At 56.5% G+C, this 18,235-nt stretch overlaps 2 protein-coding genes across 2 annotated transcripts; both read left to right on the plus strand.

Annotated features, from left to right (window-relative positions):
* Positions 1 to 1,342: 1,342 nt before the first annotated feature.
* MYPOP (Myb related transcription factor, partner of profilin) lies at positions 1,343 to 11,868 on the plus strand. Its single transcript, XM_034638997.1, has 3 exons — positions 1,343 to 2,739; positions 7,529 to 7,999; positions 11,696 to 11,868. Exons 1-3 carry the CDS (start codon positions 2,241 to 2,243, stop codon positions 11,866 to 11,868), a joined length of 1,143 nt encoding a protein of 380 aa, XP_034494888.1. The 5' UTR covers positions 1,343 to 2,240.
* A 90-nt stretch (positions 11,869 to 11,958) lies between these two features.
* On the plus strand, positions 11,959 to 14,158 carry IRF2BP1 (interferon regulatory factor 2 binding protein 1). Its single transcript, XM_002928499.4, has one exon. It carries the CDS (start codon positions 12,004 to 12,006, stop codon positions 13,753 to 13,755), a length of 1,752 nt encoding a protein of 583 aa, XP_002928545.1. The 5' UTR covers positions 11,959 to 12,003; the 3' UTR covers positions 13,756 to 14,158.
* Positions 14,159 to 18,235: the final 4,077 nt, after the last annotated feature.

Raw genomic sequence — 18,235 nt, forward strand, 5'->3', positions numbered from 1 at the left:
GGGTGTCTACTCAAATGTCACTTTCTCAGGGAGGTCTCCCCAAGCCACCTTATTTCAAAATTACAGACATACACATGAGCACCATAGTCCCCAATCCCGGTTCCTACCTCCATATTTATCTGTAATACTCATCACCTGCTCACTTATGTATCTTTTTTTTAAAGATTTTATTTATTTATTTGACAGAGAGAGACAGCCAGCGAGAGAGGGAACACAAGCAGGGGGAGTGGAAGCGGAAGAAGCAGGCTCCTTAGTGAAGCCTGATGTGGGGCTCGATCCCAAAACGCTGGGATCATGCCCTGAGCCGAAGGCAGACGCTTAACGACTGTGCCACCCAGGCGCCCCTCACCTATGTATCTCATTTTGCGTATTGTCTGTTACTCCCAACTAAAATGTGAGCTCTGTGAGGGTGTAGATTTTTGTCTTTTGTATTCACTGCACTTGGAACCACGTAGGTGCTCAATAACTGTTAACTAGATGAATGAAGCACCGTTTGTTGAATGACCTTGAGAACTCCTGCAGGATGCAAAACAAATTTCTCGGCCCCGACTTAATTCCATCATCCTTTTTTCCAGCTCACCTAACCCGTGTTCTAGCTTCATTCCTGCCTCCGCGCATTTGCTTAAAGTCATACCTGCGCCAGGATCACCCTCCCTCCCCGCGCCATGACGTCAGTGTGTGGACAGGGGGGCCCCCCCCAGGCACGGTTGGAAGGTTGACGGGTTGCCATGGCTACTGCACCCGCCTGAGGTGGAATATCCCAGGGTGCCCCGCCCCAACGGGTAATAGTTAGTTGGCGGATCCAGAGCAAGCCCCGCGCCTGGGCAGGTTCGAGCCGGAGGCAATCGGGTTTTCATACGCCCCCACCCCACCCACACAGTTGTCATGGAAACGGAGCGCTTTACCCTAGCGCCGTCTCCCTCTCCTTTCTCGGAGAGAAAGAGATCCAAGCCGAGTAAGAGCGTTGGGTTGGGCAGGAAGACTGTCAGAAAGGCGAGGACGCCGCTTGTTCTCAGCGGTCTCTCTCCATCATTTCTCTCACCTCCTCCAAGGATTGCTACGCCTGCGCAGGGACGGAGCCCGGGGTACCAAAGCTAGTGGGGAGCCAGGGGTGCGCATGTGTGGACAGAGTTTTCCGCGCACGCTGCTGAGGCATCAAGAAGCTGGGGACCTAACGCAGCGCTAATGTTGCGCCTGCGCAGCTAAGCCCCGCTCGGAGAGGCCCGTGGAAGGCAATTCTGCGCTTGCGCCGTGGGAGGAGCGTGAAACTCAAGCGGGTAAGGGCGTTGGGGGCTGACTGGAGCTAGGTGCGCCTGCGCCATGGCTCTTGGGGCGGCCGGGGGCGGGGCCCAGAGGGGGAAGAGAGAGGAGGGGGGAGGGAAGAGGCCGCAGAAGCCCGAGCCTTGACCGACGGGCAGGCGGGGGCTGCGGCGGCGCCGGTGAGTGACCCGCGGCCCGACTCGGTCCCCACCCTCCATGACTCTCACTCTTCCTGGAGTCCCCCATCGCCTCCGTCGTCCCCTCTTACGCCCGGACCCCATTACCCTCAGACTCCTTTTAATTCCTGGCAGTCCCCAGAGCCCCCACAATCCCCGCAGACCCTAATCCCTCGTATTTTATAGTCCCAGCTCTTCCACTGTCCTAGAAGCCCCCACCTCACCGTTATTCCTGGGCATCCCTTCTGAGGACCCCTTCTCATACCGTTCTTACAGACGTCCTGTTGCCCCGGAACCCCCAGAGCGCTCCTCTGCCCCAGATCCCCCCTTCTTGCTGCATCTCTCCTTCAGCATCTCCTTACCCCATCACCCCCATGCTTCTTCGACCCCCGAGACACCCCCATTCTCCCTCCATTTCGCATTCTCCTATGCCCCCATTCTCCTCTAACTCCTGCAGACACCCCCTCTTCTTTCGCTTTTTCTCATTTCCCTCCACCCCTCCAGACCCTCCCCCAATTTCCATTAACTCCTCGGCGTGGCACTTTGCGCCGCGCCAGGCACAAGAGGAGCGCTCAGCGGGTGTCAGCTGTTATTAGGCACTCTGAATGTCCCGCGTGGCCCGTCGCCCCCAGCCACTCTCCGCTCCAACCCCTGGCCCCGGGGACATAGGAGGCGGTGTCGGGGCGGCCGGGGTGGGGCGGGCTGCGCGCGGACGCCGAGCCCCCGCCAGCGCCGTGCGCCGTGCCCGCAGCGCCGGCGCCCCCCCATGCGCCAAGGGGCCGGACGGCGGCGTCGGGGGGCGCCATGGCCTCGGCGGCGGCGGGCGAAGCGGAAGAGACCACCCGGCTGCGCAAGCCGCGCTTCTCGTTCGAGGAGAACCAGATCTTGATCCGCGAGGTGCGTGCCCACTACCCGCAGCTCTACGGCGCGCAGAGCCGTCGGGTGAGCGTGGCAGAGCGGCGGCGTGTGTGGGACGGCATCGCCGCCAAGATCAACGGCATCACCAGCTGGAAGCGCACCGGCCAAGAGGTGCAGAAACGCTGGAATGACTTCAAGCGCCGCACCAAGGAGAAGCTGGCCCGCGTGCCGCACTCCACGCAGGGCGCCGGGCCTGCCGCCGAGGACGCCTTCTCCGCTGAGGAGGAGACCATTTTTGCCATCCTGGGGCCGGGTGTGGCGGGGCCAGGAGCTGGTGCAGGGGCCGAGCAGCCCTCCGGGGCGGCTTCCTCACAGCCGCCCGCCCCAAGTGCCGGCACCCAACGCTGCGTGTTGTCCGAAGACCGCAGGGAGGACCGACGGGCAGGTGAGTTCCTTCAGCATCGCCTTAGACAGAGGAGACGGTCACCAAGCCAGCTCTGTGCTTGGCACCGTTCCGAGCCCTGTCCGTGGCTCATCACATCCTCACAACCCTGTGAGGTGGGTGCTGTAATTATGCCCATTTTAAATCCGGGGAAACTGAGGCTCAGAGAAGTGAAATGACTGGCCCAAAGTCTCACAGCTTATGACTGTCAGGTCCTGAACGGAACCTAGACCTAGGAGGCCTGGCTCCAGAGTCCACACCTGGGATTAAAAGCACACACAGGATTTCATTAAAGGCAATGTAAGGTAGTGACTATGGAGGCAGACTGTCTGAGCTCCTGTTACAACTTTGCCACTCAGCTGTGTCATTCTGGGTAAGTTACTGCAGGTCAGTTTCCACCTCTGTAAAATGGGTATGAAATAAAAAGTCCCCACCTCAAAAGCTTGCTGTGAAGATTAAATGAGTTAATATGTGTAAATTGCTTAGTACAGCTCCTTCTGATACTCCCCGTTAGCTTTTGATAGGATTACTAACGCTGGGAGGTATGAACTATTTTACCATTTTATAAATCAAAGACTCCAAGAGGTTTGGTAACTTTCCCAAGGTCATGCCATGAGTAGGGCAAGTGTGGAAAGCAGAGTACAAAGACTTCCCACTTAGCCTTGACTCTAGATTATTCTTTCTTCGACAGCTATTTCCGGAGCATCTGCACTGAGCTGGGCAGTGCTGGGGACACAGTGGTGACTGAGACATCCCCAGCCCTGCCCTCCTGGGGCTGAGCTGTGGGAGTGCAGGGGAGGGGCACCTGACCCAGGCTTGGAGGTCAAGGAAGGCTTCCTGGAGTAGGAGGCACCAGAGACGCAGAGTGAGAATGAGGAGCTGAGGAAGTGTTCCTGGTAGAAGGAACAGCATGTACAGTGGCTTTGAGACAAGAAGGCTTACTCAGTTTAGGAACTGAGAAGTTTCCAAGTTAGAGGAGAGGGAAAGTAAAAAGATTGAAGAAAGGAAATGTTTCGAGGTGAGGTCAGAGAGGCCAGCAAAGGCCAGACCATGCGGTGCCTTTTAGGCTGAGGTGAGGAATTTCATCCTAAGTGTTGTAAGGAGTCACTGAAGGGTTTTGAGGAAGGGAAGAACATGGAAGTGATCAAACAAGTTCAGGATCATGTGATTCAGAGAGGTTTATTCACTTACCCAAGGTCACACAGCAAGTAAGTAGTAGAATTGGGATTCAAATATAGGTTGTGTCCAACTCACAGTGCATGCCCTTAACTTAACCACTGGGCTAGATTGCCTGGCAATAACAGCAACAATTAATATTGACTGAGAGTTAATGGGCTTGCCAGAATTAGATCACACACGGTGTGTAAGTGAAGGTCAGCACTTTGGACTTTATCTTCAGGGCATTCGGGAGGCCTGAAAGCGTCTTTGGCAGGAGAGAGAGACCCAGTCACTTGGGACCCTTGTTCTCAATATGAATCTCAGACCTCATTGTTTCTATCTGTGGAATGGCCACATTGAACCAGAGCAGAGATGGCAAACATATTTTTTCAAGAGCTGTACAGCTATTTTATTCTTTCATTAATTCAACAAATATTTATTGAGCACCTCTTTCAAGGCAGGCACAGTGGTAGATGCTGGGAATACTGTGGAGAAAAAGACAATGGAGCTGGCATCCCAGTGATTGGAGACAGACCACAAACAAGTAGATCCAAACAGATCATATACTAGGAGGTGATAAGAACTAAGAAGAAAAATAAAGCACATTAGGAGCATAGTGAGTGATGGAAGGGGGCCGCTTTTAGGTCGGGCAGTCTGGGAGGGTGTCTCTGAGAAGGTGGAATATGAGCAGAGACCTGAATAGAGAAAGTGAGCCAAGTGGATATCTGGGAGAACAGCACTTCAGCTAGAGAAAGCCCCACATGCAAAGGCCCTGGGGCAGGAATGTGCTTAAAGCATCTTTGATTGGAACCTCACGTGGAGATTACCTACCGTGTAAACTCGTGTAAACTCGTAAAAGAGGAACTGCTCTGATGGAAGGACTGGAACAGTATCTGGGGCAGCCTGAGGCGTCTCTGTTGACACTAGAGGGAGACCTAAGGGTAATTTCTGTTTGATCTAATATTTGAAAAAAACACAATAACAATAATTGCGTTGAAGATTTACTGTGTACCAGGCACTGGCCTCAACCCTGTGCCTGGGGTGATTCAGTTAATCCCTGTGACGGCCCTCAGGGAGATGCTGTGTTATTGGGTCACTTGGTCCTTTGCTCACACACACACCTATTTACAGGTGGGGAAATTGAGGCCCAAAAGTTGCAGATAAATGATCTTGTCGTGTCTCTTCCGTGCTCCCTGTGGGCACAACGGCCAGGCCACTTTCTATTGTTCGGTAGGCTAGAAGAGCCGTATTTCAGTGGGGTAGCAGCAGTCCCTATATCCCTTATGAGGGAGACTCACAGCCCTGTCCGAGAAGTGGTTAAAAGCATGGGTTCTGGAGCCCGCCTGGGTTCAAATCACCTCTTCTCCCATTCACCAGCCCTGTGACATCTCTCTGGGCCTCGGGTCTCCTCATCTGTAAAATGGGCAAATAATGACAGCACCTACCCCCAGAGAATGGCCAAGAGGATGCATTGAAAGAACGTAGGAGGAAAGCTTAGCTGCTTTGCCTGGGGCCGGGCCAGGAAAGCGTCCAACAAATGTTAGCTCTGGTTATCGCCTCTCTCCCCACCTCCCTCGCCTCCCCCTGCCTGGCTGGCCCAGGGAGGCTGGCCCCCCAGCATTTAAGGGTGGAGGTGGCTGGCTGTTTCTGCGACAGGAGAGCAGGGAGATCAGATTTGGCCTCGGAGCAGGAGGCAGGATTCCCCAAAGAAGGAGTCTCTGAGCTGGCCAAGAGGCCGTGCAAGGGGGATACTCCTGGTGGAGGGAACTGCATGTACACTGGCCCTGAGCCAAGGAAGAGGGACAGGAAAAGGTAAGAGCTGAGGCCTTGCAGCCTACAGGAGGGGCTGGCCTGTCCCCTGTGGGTACTGGGGAGCCTTGGGAGGGTTGCGGCAAGGACCTGGGGCCCAGGGCCCCAATCAGGGCTGACTCCCTGGAAGCCACAGTTGTTTTTTCATTAAAGAAAAAATTTTGTGCTGGACATTGTTCTAGGCGCTGGGTAAACAGCGGTGAACAAAACAAAGCCCTGCCTGATGGAGCTGACATCAGGAGGAGGAGACAGACAAAAAACACAGAGCGACCCCATGCCAGGTGGAGATAAGTGGTATAAAAGAAATCAGGTAGGGTTAGGAGAGAGAAAAGGACAGAGACGGGAGCTACTGTAGACAGCAGGTCAGGGAAGGTCTTCCCAAGGAGGCCACATTTGAGCAGAGGAGCTGAGGGAGGGGGAGCCAGGCAGGTGTCTGGGGAAAGAGCTTTTCAGGCCAAGGAACAGCAAGTGCAAAGGCCCTGAGGCAGGGGCAGACCTGTTGTGTTTGTGGACGACAAGAAGGCCAATGAGGCCTTAGGAATGAGATACAAAGGGGAGGGGTGTAGATGAGGTCAGGGAGGCAGTGGGGCAAATTCTGCAGAGCCTTGGGGGCCTCAAGGGCTTTGCTTTTACTCTGAGAGAGGAGAGCCCCAGGGAGCTTTTGAGCAGAGAAGGACCACCTCTGACTTGTGTTTTTCACACACCTTTATTGAGATACAATTCCCATACCCTATCGCCACCCATTTAAAACAGACAATGCAGGAGCTTTTAGCATATTCATGGAGTGTACAACCATCACTACCATCAATGTTAGAACAGTTTCATCGCTCCAAAAAGAAACCCCCCACCCCCACCCTACACCTCTTAGCCATCGTCCCCGGCTCCGCGGAGCCCCAGGCGACCACTTACCTACTCTCTGTCTCTTGTAGATTGCCTAATTTTGGACATTTCATATAAAGGGATCAGAGGCTATGTGGTCCTCTGCGGGTAGCATAACTGACACGTTCCTTTGGCGGGACTTCCACGGTCCAAGTGGGAGATGCTGGTGGTTGGATTAAGAGGGGCTGTGGAGGTGGACAAAGCAAACAGGTTGGATGTTGAAAACAGTTCGGAGGCAGAGCCAGTCGCGTCTGCACACAGACGGTGTCTTGGGAGAGAAAAGGAGTGAAAAGTTTTGGGTCCGGGTGGCAGGAAGGACTGGAGAGCTGGAGAGGTCATCAGCGGGAGACGGGGATGCCTGGCTGAGGGAGGGCCGGGATGCGGGAGGACCAGGAGCTCAGCTCTGGGCCAGAGAGGGTGAGGCATTGCTCGATGATCATCAAGGGGGTATGCCAAGCACTCAGCTGGAGTAGAGGTTTCGGGCTGGGCCCAGAAACCTGGGAGCCTCTGTTGGCAGACTCTGTTCAAGTGGAGGAGCCTGAATGAAATCTCAGGTGAGAGGAGCTGGGCAAGAGCCGCAGGCTTGGGGTTGAACTGGTACAGACCACAGCTGAGATAGGACTCCTACCACCTGACTGGACAGAGCCCAGCAATGCGGCCTGAGAGGTGTGTGGTGAGGGGAGTGTCTAGAGAGTTCAGAACCTTCTAGAACATTGGTCCTGCCTGGCTCAGCAGGGGGCCTCCAGGACCCCGTTCCCACTAAGGCCGGCATCAGCCCTTAGGTGGTTGTTAAATATACTGACTCCCCTACGTTCTCCTCCAAGGCATGGTCTGACTCGGGTGTTGAAAAGATGGCTCTGGGGCCAGGGTGGATGGGAAGTGGAAAGGGGAAATCAAGACAGCATTGGGCGTCACCGTCACCTTACCTACATTTCTCTCTCCACAGAGACACCAGCCCACAGCAAGGGGGGCTCCAGCAGCCCCGAGCAGTGGGCCCGGCCCTCCTGCAGTCCCCAGGAAGGGGGCTGCCCTCCGCCCAAGGAGCGTGAGTCCCCGCCCCCTCCAGCCCTGCAGACGGTCCAGCTGCCCCGCCTGGCCCTGTCTCCGCCGCCCCCAGCCCCTGCGCCGCCGCAGCCACCACCCCAGCCACCTCAGCAAGTGCATGTGGCACCCTCGTCCCCCAGCCCACCACCTCCTCCACTGCCACCATCCACGCCCTCGGCCGCCGACCCCTCCCTGGACTTCCTGCGGGCTCAGCAGGAGACTGCCAACGCCATCCGGGAGCTGGCTGGCACCCTGCAGCAGGGACTGGCCAAACTGAGTGAGGCCCTCAGCGCCCTACTGCCCCTTCTGCCTGGAACGGCGGTCGACAGGCTGCCGCCGCCTCTGCCCCCGCCCCCGCCCNATCTGCTGTTGGGTTTGAGCTTGTCTCCGCTCCTTCTGCCTGCACCTCCTCCCCCCAGCTTAGCCCAGGGAGGAGGGCAACGCACCTTCCCCATCTCAGCTGCACCCCGGCTCCCCTGCTCCAGGGGCACGAGCACCCCCACTCCCTATACTAGTTAGTGCCTGATTCTCAGGGGACCTCGCTGGTGGGTGCCCCCCGGCCCTTTCTCCAGTACAGCGCTGTCTGCCTGGCTGCTTCCCTGAACCCTAACTACTAAGCCATCGATTTTGTTATTTATTATCGCCCTTTGTGGGTTGCGGAGGGAACCCCGCGGGTCTGCACATACCCCCTTCCCTAACAACTCCTGGTCTTGACTTGAAGAGAATTGACCGTAGGGGCCTGCTCGCTTCCCCAGTCCAGACTTTGGAGGGAGTGGACAAATCAGAATATGAATGACAAAGGATACAGCAGTCTGTACCCTAGGGAGGGGGGGTGGAGTTCTCGCAATACAGCTTGGGCCCTCTGCCTCCCATTGCTGGCTCTGACCTCCAGAGCTCAACCCCCTCTTTTCTCCCCGGTGGTGACAAGATATGAATAAACTTATTTTTAATACAATTACTTTGGGCTCTGAGACAGGCACATACACCTGCCCCCACCCTCCAAGGACAGGTGGCATCCCCTTGAAGCTGGAGCTGCCGGTTTTCCAGCCCCCCCCCCCGCCTTTCTTTCCCTTTCTTTCCTTAAAGCCATCAAATTCTGTGTTGAAATCTTATTCCTACTTATCCATCCTTCAGATACCAGCCTAAGTGTCCTCTCCTCCAGGAGAACTTTCTGGATTTCCTCCTCCAGGCTAGGATGGCTTAGATTATTTTCTAGTGTCCTGTGGCCCTAAAGGAACACATGCCTTTATCTGTTTAAGGTGATCCCTCCCCCTCCCCAGTTCCATGAAGGCAAGAGCTGCTTCTCTTTTTGACTCCTAAACCTGCAAAAGCATAGTAGCAAAGTAGTTAATAACCACCCCCCTGGATTCGGTCAGACCTGGGGCTGCCCTGGCCCCCTGTGCGGGCCTCCCTTTTCCTCATCTGTAAAATGGGCATAAAAAATGTCAGAGTCCACAGCTCCATTCTAGTTCCATCCTTCAGGTCTCAGCTCAAATATCACCTCCTCAGAAAAATCTTTCCTGGCACTCCTTCTCCCCCAGCAAGGGGGGGGCGGGATGTGGTTAAATAATCATTTGAGGAAACCTAAGTTGAACTTCTGCCTCCATCACTAGGGTGAGCGTTGTCAGGGCAAGGCCTGAGCCTAGCTCAGTCAGTGCTGTGTCCTCAGCGTCCAACACAGAAGAGAGTTGCATCTCTGAGTTAATGAGCAGCTTAAAAACAGTTTCCATGTGTGGTGCTCCTTTTCTGGGCCAGGCACCGTGCTGAACATTTATATGCATGTTTTCATTTTAACTTGAAGCGGCCCCGATGAAAAGCGGACTCTATGGAGGATTTCTGTTTTTTCCAGAGTTTAGAGACCTGCCCTAAACTTTGTCAGGGGCCAATCCCAATTCAGCCCACCTGAAGCTGGACTCCAGCAAGAACTCTTGACCCCCGCTAGTGTTTACTGAAGAATGGCTTAAAGGCAATTTTAGGTGATGCGTGGATGGCCAATTTTTTTTTTTTTTTAAGATTCTATGTATTTATTTGAGAGAGCGTGAGCGAGCACAAGCGGGGTGAGTGGTAGGTAGAGAAGCAGACTCCCCGCTGGGCAGGGCCCCGAAAACCGGGCTCCATCCCAGAACCCCAAGATCATGACCTGAGCCAAAGGCGGATGCTTAACCGACTGAGCCACCCAGGCGTCCCTATGGATAGCCTTCTTAATGGTTCTTATGTAGTGTTAAACTTCATTAAAATGTATCTAGTACCAGGAAAAAAAACAGCTAGTACATAAAAAACCTACACTTCTGCACATAATACAGACATACCTCGTTTTATTGTGCTTTGCTTTATTGCGCTTCACAGATACTGCGTTTTATTTTATTTTCTTACAAGTTGAAGGTTCGTGGCAACCCTGGGTCAAGCCAAGTCTGTCGGTGCCATTTTTCCAACAGTTGCTCACTTCGTGTATGTGTGCCACATTTTGGTCATTCGTGCAGTATTTCCAACTTTTGCATTATTATTACATTTGTTACGGTGCTCTGTGATCATTGACCTCTGAGAGCTCAGATGATGGTTAGCATTTTTTAGCAATAAAATATTTTTAAATTAAGGTATATACATTGTTTCTTTGGACATGATGCTAGTGCACACTTAATAAACCGCAGCGTAGTGTAAACTTTTACATGCACTGGAAAAACCAAAAAGTTCACTTGACTTGCTGTATTGTGGTAGTCTGGAAGGAGCCTGCAATATTTCCGAGGTATGTCTGTATTGCTTAGGATGTGGCAAAAGTAGATGGTCTTTTTTCCCCCAGGGGAGTCAGTTTCCAGGTGTTCAGTGAAATTGTGAAGCTGACACTGATGTTTGGGTAACAAAATCAGAGCTGCTAGAATTGAAGCGGGATGTGGGAGAGGAAGCGGACACTCCGATTAGTTTGAAAGGCACTAATGAATGCAAGCCTGACAAGTCATTCAAATATTTTTGAGCGCTTATCACGGACCCAGGCTTAGAGAGAGAAAGAGGGTGATGGGGGTTAGAACCAGGAGACTTGTCTCTCCTCCCCTCCCTACTCTTCCAGCCTGACTCGCACTGTTCCCGATGCTGGGAAGAAATCCTTCCCCGGTGGCGGGGTGGGGTGGGGGTGTCCCCAAAGCCTGGTAGGTCCGATCAGATAGTAAGCACTCAAGGTTGGAGAAAAACTACCCTTACAACTCTTGCTGGCCATCTCTGGACTCCTTCCCTTCCCCCAAATTAGCGAGCACTAGAGGGTGACGATTCCCTCAACGCAGTGCTTCCCAGAAACGTAAAGCCCCCAGAAATTGAGCCGGGGGTGGGAGACAGCAGGAATCGGGAAGGCCTCCCCGAACCTCCCAGACAGCGGAAGTGCGTCAGTTTGTCCTCCTTGCAGAGCATTCTGGGAATTGTAGTAAAGTGGTGGTGGGGAGCGGGGGAGAAACACAGGGTAACCCTTTGTAGACCAGAGCGCGCCGGCAGAACTGGAACAGAGTTCGAGGGCGTTCGACCACTCTCTTTTAATAGATGAGTCAACTGTGGAAGAGGCCTTCGTTCTTCCCCTTTCTCCGGCTGTTTCCGGCCCCATTCGGAGAATGATATACAAGACTGGAGGCAAATGTAGGTGCCAAGCAAAACACTCTCTCCCCGTTACCAGTCCCGTCCTCCTACCTTGAAACCATCCAATCGGAGCCCCTCCGCCCCCGCCCCAGGAGCCGTTGCCTCCCTAACCAGGCATTGGCCCACCTTTGATGGGCGGGGAATTGAGCCTCAGAAAGAGCAAGACTTTTGCCTAAAGCTGCAGAGCAAGTTGGAACAGAAACTAGACGCCCGAAAGCCTGTCCGCTTCCTACCATTTCTGAATGTGTGATAGCTCTAAACCATTCATATCTCATACACTGTGCCTGAGCTCTTCCGAGCTCGTGGAACTCCCTGCCCCGCCGAGATGAGGAGTAGGGTTTGCGCGTCGGAGCCCGCCCCTCCGCAGCCAGCAGTCCCCTTTAAGAATCGGCCCCGGCGGGACTACGTTTCCCAGAAGGCTTTGCCGGCGCGTTATGTAACTTTCCCTGCGAAGCGGCCTCTGGGGCAGAAGGAGGTGGAGGCGGCGGCGGCCGTTGCAGCGGCGGCGGCGGTGGCGGCGGGAGCGGCGGGAGCCCGAGGCGGCGGCGCCCGGGAACCATCGCGGGGCCTGAGCTGTGCGCCTCGGCCCGGAGCCCGGACCGGGTGGGGGCGCCGACGTGCCTCTAAACAGGCTTTTCAAGGAGGCGGGAGTGAGGAAAAAGGCTTAGGGCCCAGGGGGCGGGGAAGGGGGGCCGGGCCTGGATCGGCGGGGGGGGCGAGCCGGGGGGAACGCCGGGGCTCAGCGGCGCGCGCGCGGGGGTCATGGCGTCGGTGCAGGCGTCCCGCCGCCAGTGGTGCTACCTGTGCGACCTGCCCAAGATGCCGTGGGCCATGGTGTGGGACTTCAGCGAGGCGGTGTGCCGCGGCTGCGTGAACTTCGAGGGTGCGGATCGCATCGAGCTGCTCATCGACGCTGCCCGCCAACTCAAGCGCAGCCACGTGCTCCCCGAGGGCCGCTCTCCCGGGCCCCCCGCCCTCAAGCACCCGACCACTAAGGACCTGGCTGCGGCCGCTGCACAGGGGCCTCAGTTACCGCCTCCGCAGGCCCAGCCCCAGCCGTCAGGAACAGGCGGTGGCATCTCTGGCCAGGACCGCTATGACAGGGCCACATCGTCGGGCCGCCTCCCCCTGCCCTCGCCCGCTCTGGAGTATACCCTGGGGTCCCGCCTGGCTAATGGGCTGGGCCGTGAGGAGGCCGTGGCGGAGGGGGCGCGGAGGGCCCTGCTTGGCTCCATGCCCAGCTTGGTGCCCCCCGGGCTGCTGGCAGCTGCGGTGTCTGGCCTGGGAAGCCGAGGCCTGACGCTGGCACCCGGCTTGAGTCCTGCCCGTCCAGCTTTTGGCTCCGATTTTGAGAAGGAGAAGCAGCAGAGGAATGCGGACTGTCTGGCAGAACTGAACGAGGCCATGCGTGGCCGGGCGGAGGAGTGGCACGGGCGCCCCAAAGCTGTGCGGGAACAGCTGCTGGCGCTGTCTGCCTGCGCCCCCTTCAATGTCCGTTTCAAGAAGGATCACGGGCTGGTCGGACGGGTGTTCGCTTTTGATGCTACTGCCCGCCCGCCGGGCTACGAGTTCGAGCTGAAGCTTTTTACCGAATACCCCTGTGGTTCTGGCAACGTGTACGCAGGAGTCCTGGCCGTGGCTCGCCAGATGTTTCATGATGCTCTGCGGGAGCCGGGCAAGGCTCTGGCCTCATCAGGCTTCAAGTACCTCGAATATGAACGGAGGCACGGCTCAGGGGAATGGCGCCAGCTGGGGGAGCTGCTAACCGACGGTGTCCGCAGCTTCCGAGAGCCAGCTCCTGCTGAGGCCCTGCCCCAGCAGTACCCAGAGCCAGCCCCGGCAGCTCTCTGTGGCCCACCCCCGCGAGCCCCATCCCGGAACCTGGCGCCCACGCCACGCCGTCGCAAAGCGTCCCCTGAGCCCGAGGGTGAGGCGGCTGGGAAGATGACCACCGAGGAACAGCAGCAGCGGCACTGGGTAGCACCCGGTGGCCCGTATTCCGCGGACACCCCTGGTGTGCCCTCACCCATCGCCGCCCTGAAGAATGTGGCTGAGGCCCTGGGCCACTCCCCCAAGGACCCTGGCGGGGGTGGGGGCCCCGTGCGCGCTGGGGGTGCCAGCCCCGCCTCTTCCACAGCCCAGCCTCCTGCCCAGCATCGTCTCGTGGCCCGCAACGGTGAGGCAGAAGTCAGCCCCACAGCAGGGGCAGAAGCTGTTAGCGGGGGTGGTAGCGGCACCGGGGCGACCCCTGGGGCACCCCTGTGCTGTACCCTGTGCCGGGAGCGTCTGGAAGACACCCACTTCGTCCAGTGCCCCTCAGTGCCCGGACACAAGTTCTGTTTTCCCTGCTCACGGGAATTCATCAAGGCACAGGGCCCTGCTGGGGAGGTGTACTGCCCCAGTGGAGACAAATGCCCCCTGGTGGGCTCTTCTGTCCCCTGGGCCTTCATGCAGGGCGAGATCGCTACTATCCTTGCTGGAGACATCAAGGTTAAGAAAGAACGGGACCCCTAGGCCACCACTGCCACCAGTCTACTGCCTCCCACCCCCTTGCTACCCACCGCTGCTGCGGATAAATTATTCCCTCCCCCACCCAGCCCAGTGCTACCCCCACCTGTGTACATACCCCCTTCCTCATCCCAGATGGGTCCCTTGGGGTAGATGCATTGAGGGTGGGGGGAGAAAGCTTGTGGCTTCTGTTCGAGGGGGTGTTTGGGGTCCCTTGGCCCCTCCAGTTTCCCTCTCCCCTCCTTGGCTTTGCTGCTGCTTGTAGTTGGGGGAGAGGTGCCCCCCTCCTCCTTGAGAAGGGGTCTCCTGAAATCTCGCTCTTTATAAACAAAGCAAAAGCATTTTATTGCCCCCCCTCTCCCGCCCCCTTTTCCTCCTTCAATAAACCGAAAGATGGGTTTTTTTTTTCCTTCTTGGTCCCTTAGTTGTGTGAGATGCTGCGCCCCCTCTGGGACCGAACTGATCCTGCAGGGGAAGGACGTTGCGTTGTAGCCTCCAGGTGGCGCCCTTCACTCAGGCGGGCTGTTGGCTGTTTTTAGAAATGCTGGCGGTTCCTCAGGCGTTCTAGCCATCTGCCCCTTTTCCAGATGACAGAACTGAGGCTCAGCATGCGAAGCTCCTAGCATGGGAACCAGAGCCAAACTCGGGAATGAGGTTTCCCTTCTGGTCCAGCCCCTGTATCCATCCAGGATGTGGGGGACTCCGCGCCCTTGAGGGGAGGGGAAGGAGGCATCAGGAGGCTTCCTAGAAAGGATGGGCAGTGAGTTCTTGCTCAGGAAGGAGAGAATTAAGGCTACATTGCTTAGAGGGGCTGCCCTACGCGGGAGGAAGTTTACCTCCATGGGGTACACTACCAGCATCCCTGGAAACAAGGTGACTGCTTCCCACCTCTGGCGGTGCCCTGAACTGCGCTCCTCGCGCCCATCTGGGGAGACCAGTCTCAACGGTGGCCATCCTAGGACCCCGGGACTGGCAGGGTAAAAGGCACAGCCCCCGCGGCCGCCTCTGATGTGCGCGGCCTTGTCCCGCACCTGTCCCGATGGGCTGATCATTAACCAGGACTTCCTGCTCTCTGGCGTCAAGGGGCGGGGCCTGAGCCGGCTGCGGCGAAGCAGGGGTTAAGGGGAGGGGTCTGCCCCGAGAGCCCAGCCCCCACCCCTGCAGTCTCCCTCCGCGACCCTAAAGTGGAGGTTGCGGGAAGGGGGAATGAGGAGAGCCAAGGACAATGGATGGACGGAAAGATGGGGAATGATAGTATGTCCCGCCACCACGCGGCACTGTCACACAGCCCTGAGACCCCGGATTGCCACAGGTCTCAGAAACACAGGTGTTCCATCACCTAAATTGGGAAGACCCTAAAGTCTTGACCCATCCTCTTAGTTACCCACGTGTCCCACACATATCTTACAGACCCACATGTCCCAACTCCCGAATATTAGGGACCCTGGGGCTTTGTCCCCAGCATCTGGAGGACCCTTCCTTGACTCTTCTTAAACCCCTAGTTTTTGGACTGGGGGGGAGGGGTCCCATCCCGGGGGGGAGGGGTCCCATCCCCTCCCCCAGGCTTCAGATCTTAGGTGTTCTGTCACCCCTGGTACTGCCAGCCTGGGCCCTGGGCAGGGCTGGGAAAACCAGCCCTGATTAAATATACCAGGCGATAAGCCTGGGCAAGGGAGATGCTGGACGGAGCTCCAGGCCTGGCCACCCATCCCTGGCAATCTTGTGGCCTCGCCTGTTCCAGCTCTGCAGCCCCAGGCACTGGGTAGTTCCCCCTTCCCCTCCCCCATCCCCAGGGCAAGAGGCCTCCAGATACCAGGGTCCCCTGGTGAGGGCTGAAGAGCTGCGGAGGACACCTGGTCCTTTAAGAACAGCTGGTGGGGGGGGTGGGCAGGGGAGTCACCCCCAGCCTGGCTGGTGTGTATTCTAGATAGAGGTAGAGTTAACCATTAACAGAGCAGACGGCCTGACCTGTGTGGGTGTGAGGGGCTGGATCAGTCCCCCTTCCCCCCGGTGCCAGGGTGGGGCCAGAGTGGAGGGGTTCTGGATTTATTGGGGGATCAGTGAGTAGGTGAAGAGACTTCCAGAAAGGAAAAACGGGCAGGGAGACCCAGGGAGAGATGGGAGACAACAGAGGTGGAGAGGGAGCTATAGAGACAAGCTTACTGGAAGCAGACAGAGACCCAGAGAGGGACAAGAGAGCTCAAGAGACCCTCTGAGATGGGGGAGATGACGTAGACACAGAGAAATAGACAGACGTTCAGAAAAGAGAGCTAAGTAGAGAAATACCCAGATAGGTTCAGAGAGACCAAGATACACAGATGAGAGGTCATCTCAGAGAATAGGCACCTTGAAGGAGGGAGAGAGAGGAAAGACAGAGATTCAGAGAGAGCGGAATTGAGAGCAGGAGAAAGAAGGAAAGACTATGAGATCAGGGAAAGGTACAGGTTTGAACTAGAGACTAAAGACCTCTTCAAACTCAGGTTCTATGAGACAGAGGGAGAGAATGGAGATCTGTGAAGAAGGGCAAGGCTGGGTCTGTCTTGATCACTTGGTCCCTACGACAAGGCCTGGATCACTCCCACTGGTCCTCCAGGTCTCAGCTCAGCTGACACCTCCTCCAGGAAGCCCTCCTTGATCCCCAGGATGCTTCACATGCCATTCCTGGGCTCTCACAGACCCTGCACTCCCCTCTCCCAGCCCTGCACATTCTGGACTGTCAGCCCCACAAGGGCAGGGCTAGGGCTGTCTCAGTCACCACTATGAACCCAGCATTACCTAGCACAGAGTTAGTTTCAAGGGTGGATAGATTAATGTGCTCCTTTCCTTCAAGAAATATTTATTCAGCATCCTCTGTGTCACAAGCATTGCAGTAGGTGCTCTGGATACAGCAGGGAACAGAATGCAGCCCCTCCTCTCGTGGAGCTGACGTTCGGGTAGGAGATACAGATAGATCCATAAGATGTGACAGCCACAGAGCGGTGAGTCCTAAGAAGAAAAAGTAAACCAGGGGAAGGGGATAGAGAGTGATGGAGGTTCCTTCTGTGAAGAAGGAGGTTGAGAAGGGCTCGCTGAGGAGCTGACAGGAAACTAAAAGAAGCGGGGGAGCGAGCCAGGGGAAGTCTGGGGGAATAGCACATGCAAAGGCCCTGAGGCAGGAGCCTGCTTGGTTTGTTCCAGAAGCAGCCAGGTGGCCAGTGCCACTGTGGCAAAGGGGAGGGGTGTAAGAATGAGGTCAGAGGGGGGCACCTGGCTGGCTCAGTCGGTAGAGCATGCAATTCTTGATCTCAAGGTGGTAGGTTCAAGCCCCACATTGGGTGTAGAGACGACTTAAAAAGAAGATTAAAACAAAAAAATGAGATCCGAGGGATAGTGGGGAAAATTTGGGGGCCCCGTAGGCCATGATAAGGACTTTGGATTCTATTTTAATGGGAACAGGTGGAGGGTTTCAAACACTGAGTGAAGAGATGGAGGAGATGGGACAGATGCGGCCAAGAATCAGTCGGGATGGACAGCCTCTCACTGCTGTGTGGTGCGGGCTTCACAGACGGCCTAGCACATATGCCCAGCAACAGTGTGTGGTGTGGGCACAAGTGAATAAGCCCCAGACCAACAGAGAAGAAGTCAGAATGACATTAGACGGATGGACAGACTCCCAGGGAGAAGCCAGGTGAGGACCCGGGGACGCCCAGGGACAACAGACACAGACAGACAGACAGCAGCCGGCTGAGAAGTCCCGTTTCTTCCCCACCCGGAAATCTTCCCTGGAGCTGGAAAAGTCCCCAGGCCCCCCTGCCCGCCTCGCCCGTGGCATGCCCACTCACACCTCAGGCAGAGGAAGCTGGCAGGCCCCACAGGAACCTTTCTGTGCGGGGGGGCAGTGGAGGCGGGCGGGTGGCAGGGACGAAGGGAGAGGAGTGGCGGGCGGGCAGGCAGCGGGCAGCGGCTACACAAAGGCCCCAGTGTCTGCCCCTCCTGCCCCCGGGTACAGATATAAATAATATGTACATATACCTTTATATATATACCAGCGGGCTGGGGGCGGGAGGCCGGGGGCCACACGCTTCCCTAAGGGCCCGGGAATGGCAGAAGTCTGCTCCTGTGGGGGCTGGAGGGGCTCAGAGACACATGGAGAGAGTGGCCAAGACTGACAGACACGGGCTGAGCGGGATACAGGGACGCAAGGAGAGAGAGAAACTTACAAAGCACGAAAGAGCAACAGAAAGCCTGGCAGACAGAGACCCAGAGTCAGAAACCAAGTGGCTGACTCAAACGGAGACCGATCCGGAAAAGAGGGAAATCACACTTCACTGAGCGAGAACAGAAAAAGGTGGAGGTAGAGGGACGGTGACAGAATGGAGACGAGGGTCATTCCAGAGAAAGGCAAAGCCGCGAGTAACTCAGGTGAGAGGAAGTAAGGACAGAGAGGAACAGAGAGAGGGCAGGAGACACCCAGAGAGAGAGAGAGAGAGAAGCAGACGGACAGACG

This window comes from Ailuropoda melanoleuca, chromosome 12, assembly GCF_002007445.2.
Source record: "Ailuropoda melanoleuca isolate Jingjing chromosome 12, ASM200744v2, whole genome shotgun sequence".
NCBI lineage: Eukaryota > Metazoa > Chordata > Mammalia > Carnivora > Ursidae > Ailuropoda > Ailuropoda melanoleuca.

Coding starts and splice junctions, on each gene's coding strand:
- IRF2BP1 (XM_002928499.4), top strand. CDS start 12,004: ATGGCGTCGGTGCAGGCGTCCCGCCGCCAGTGGTGCTACCTGTGCGAC.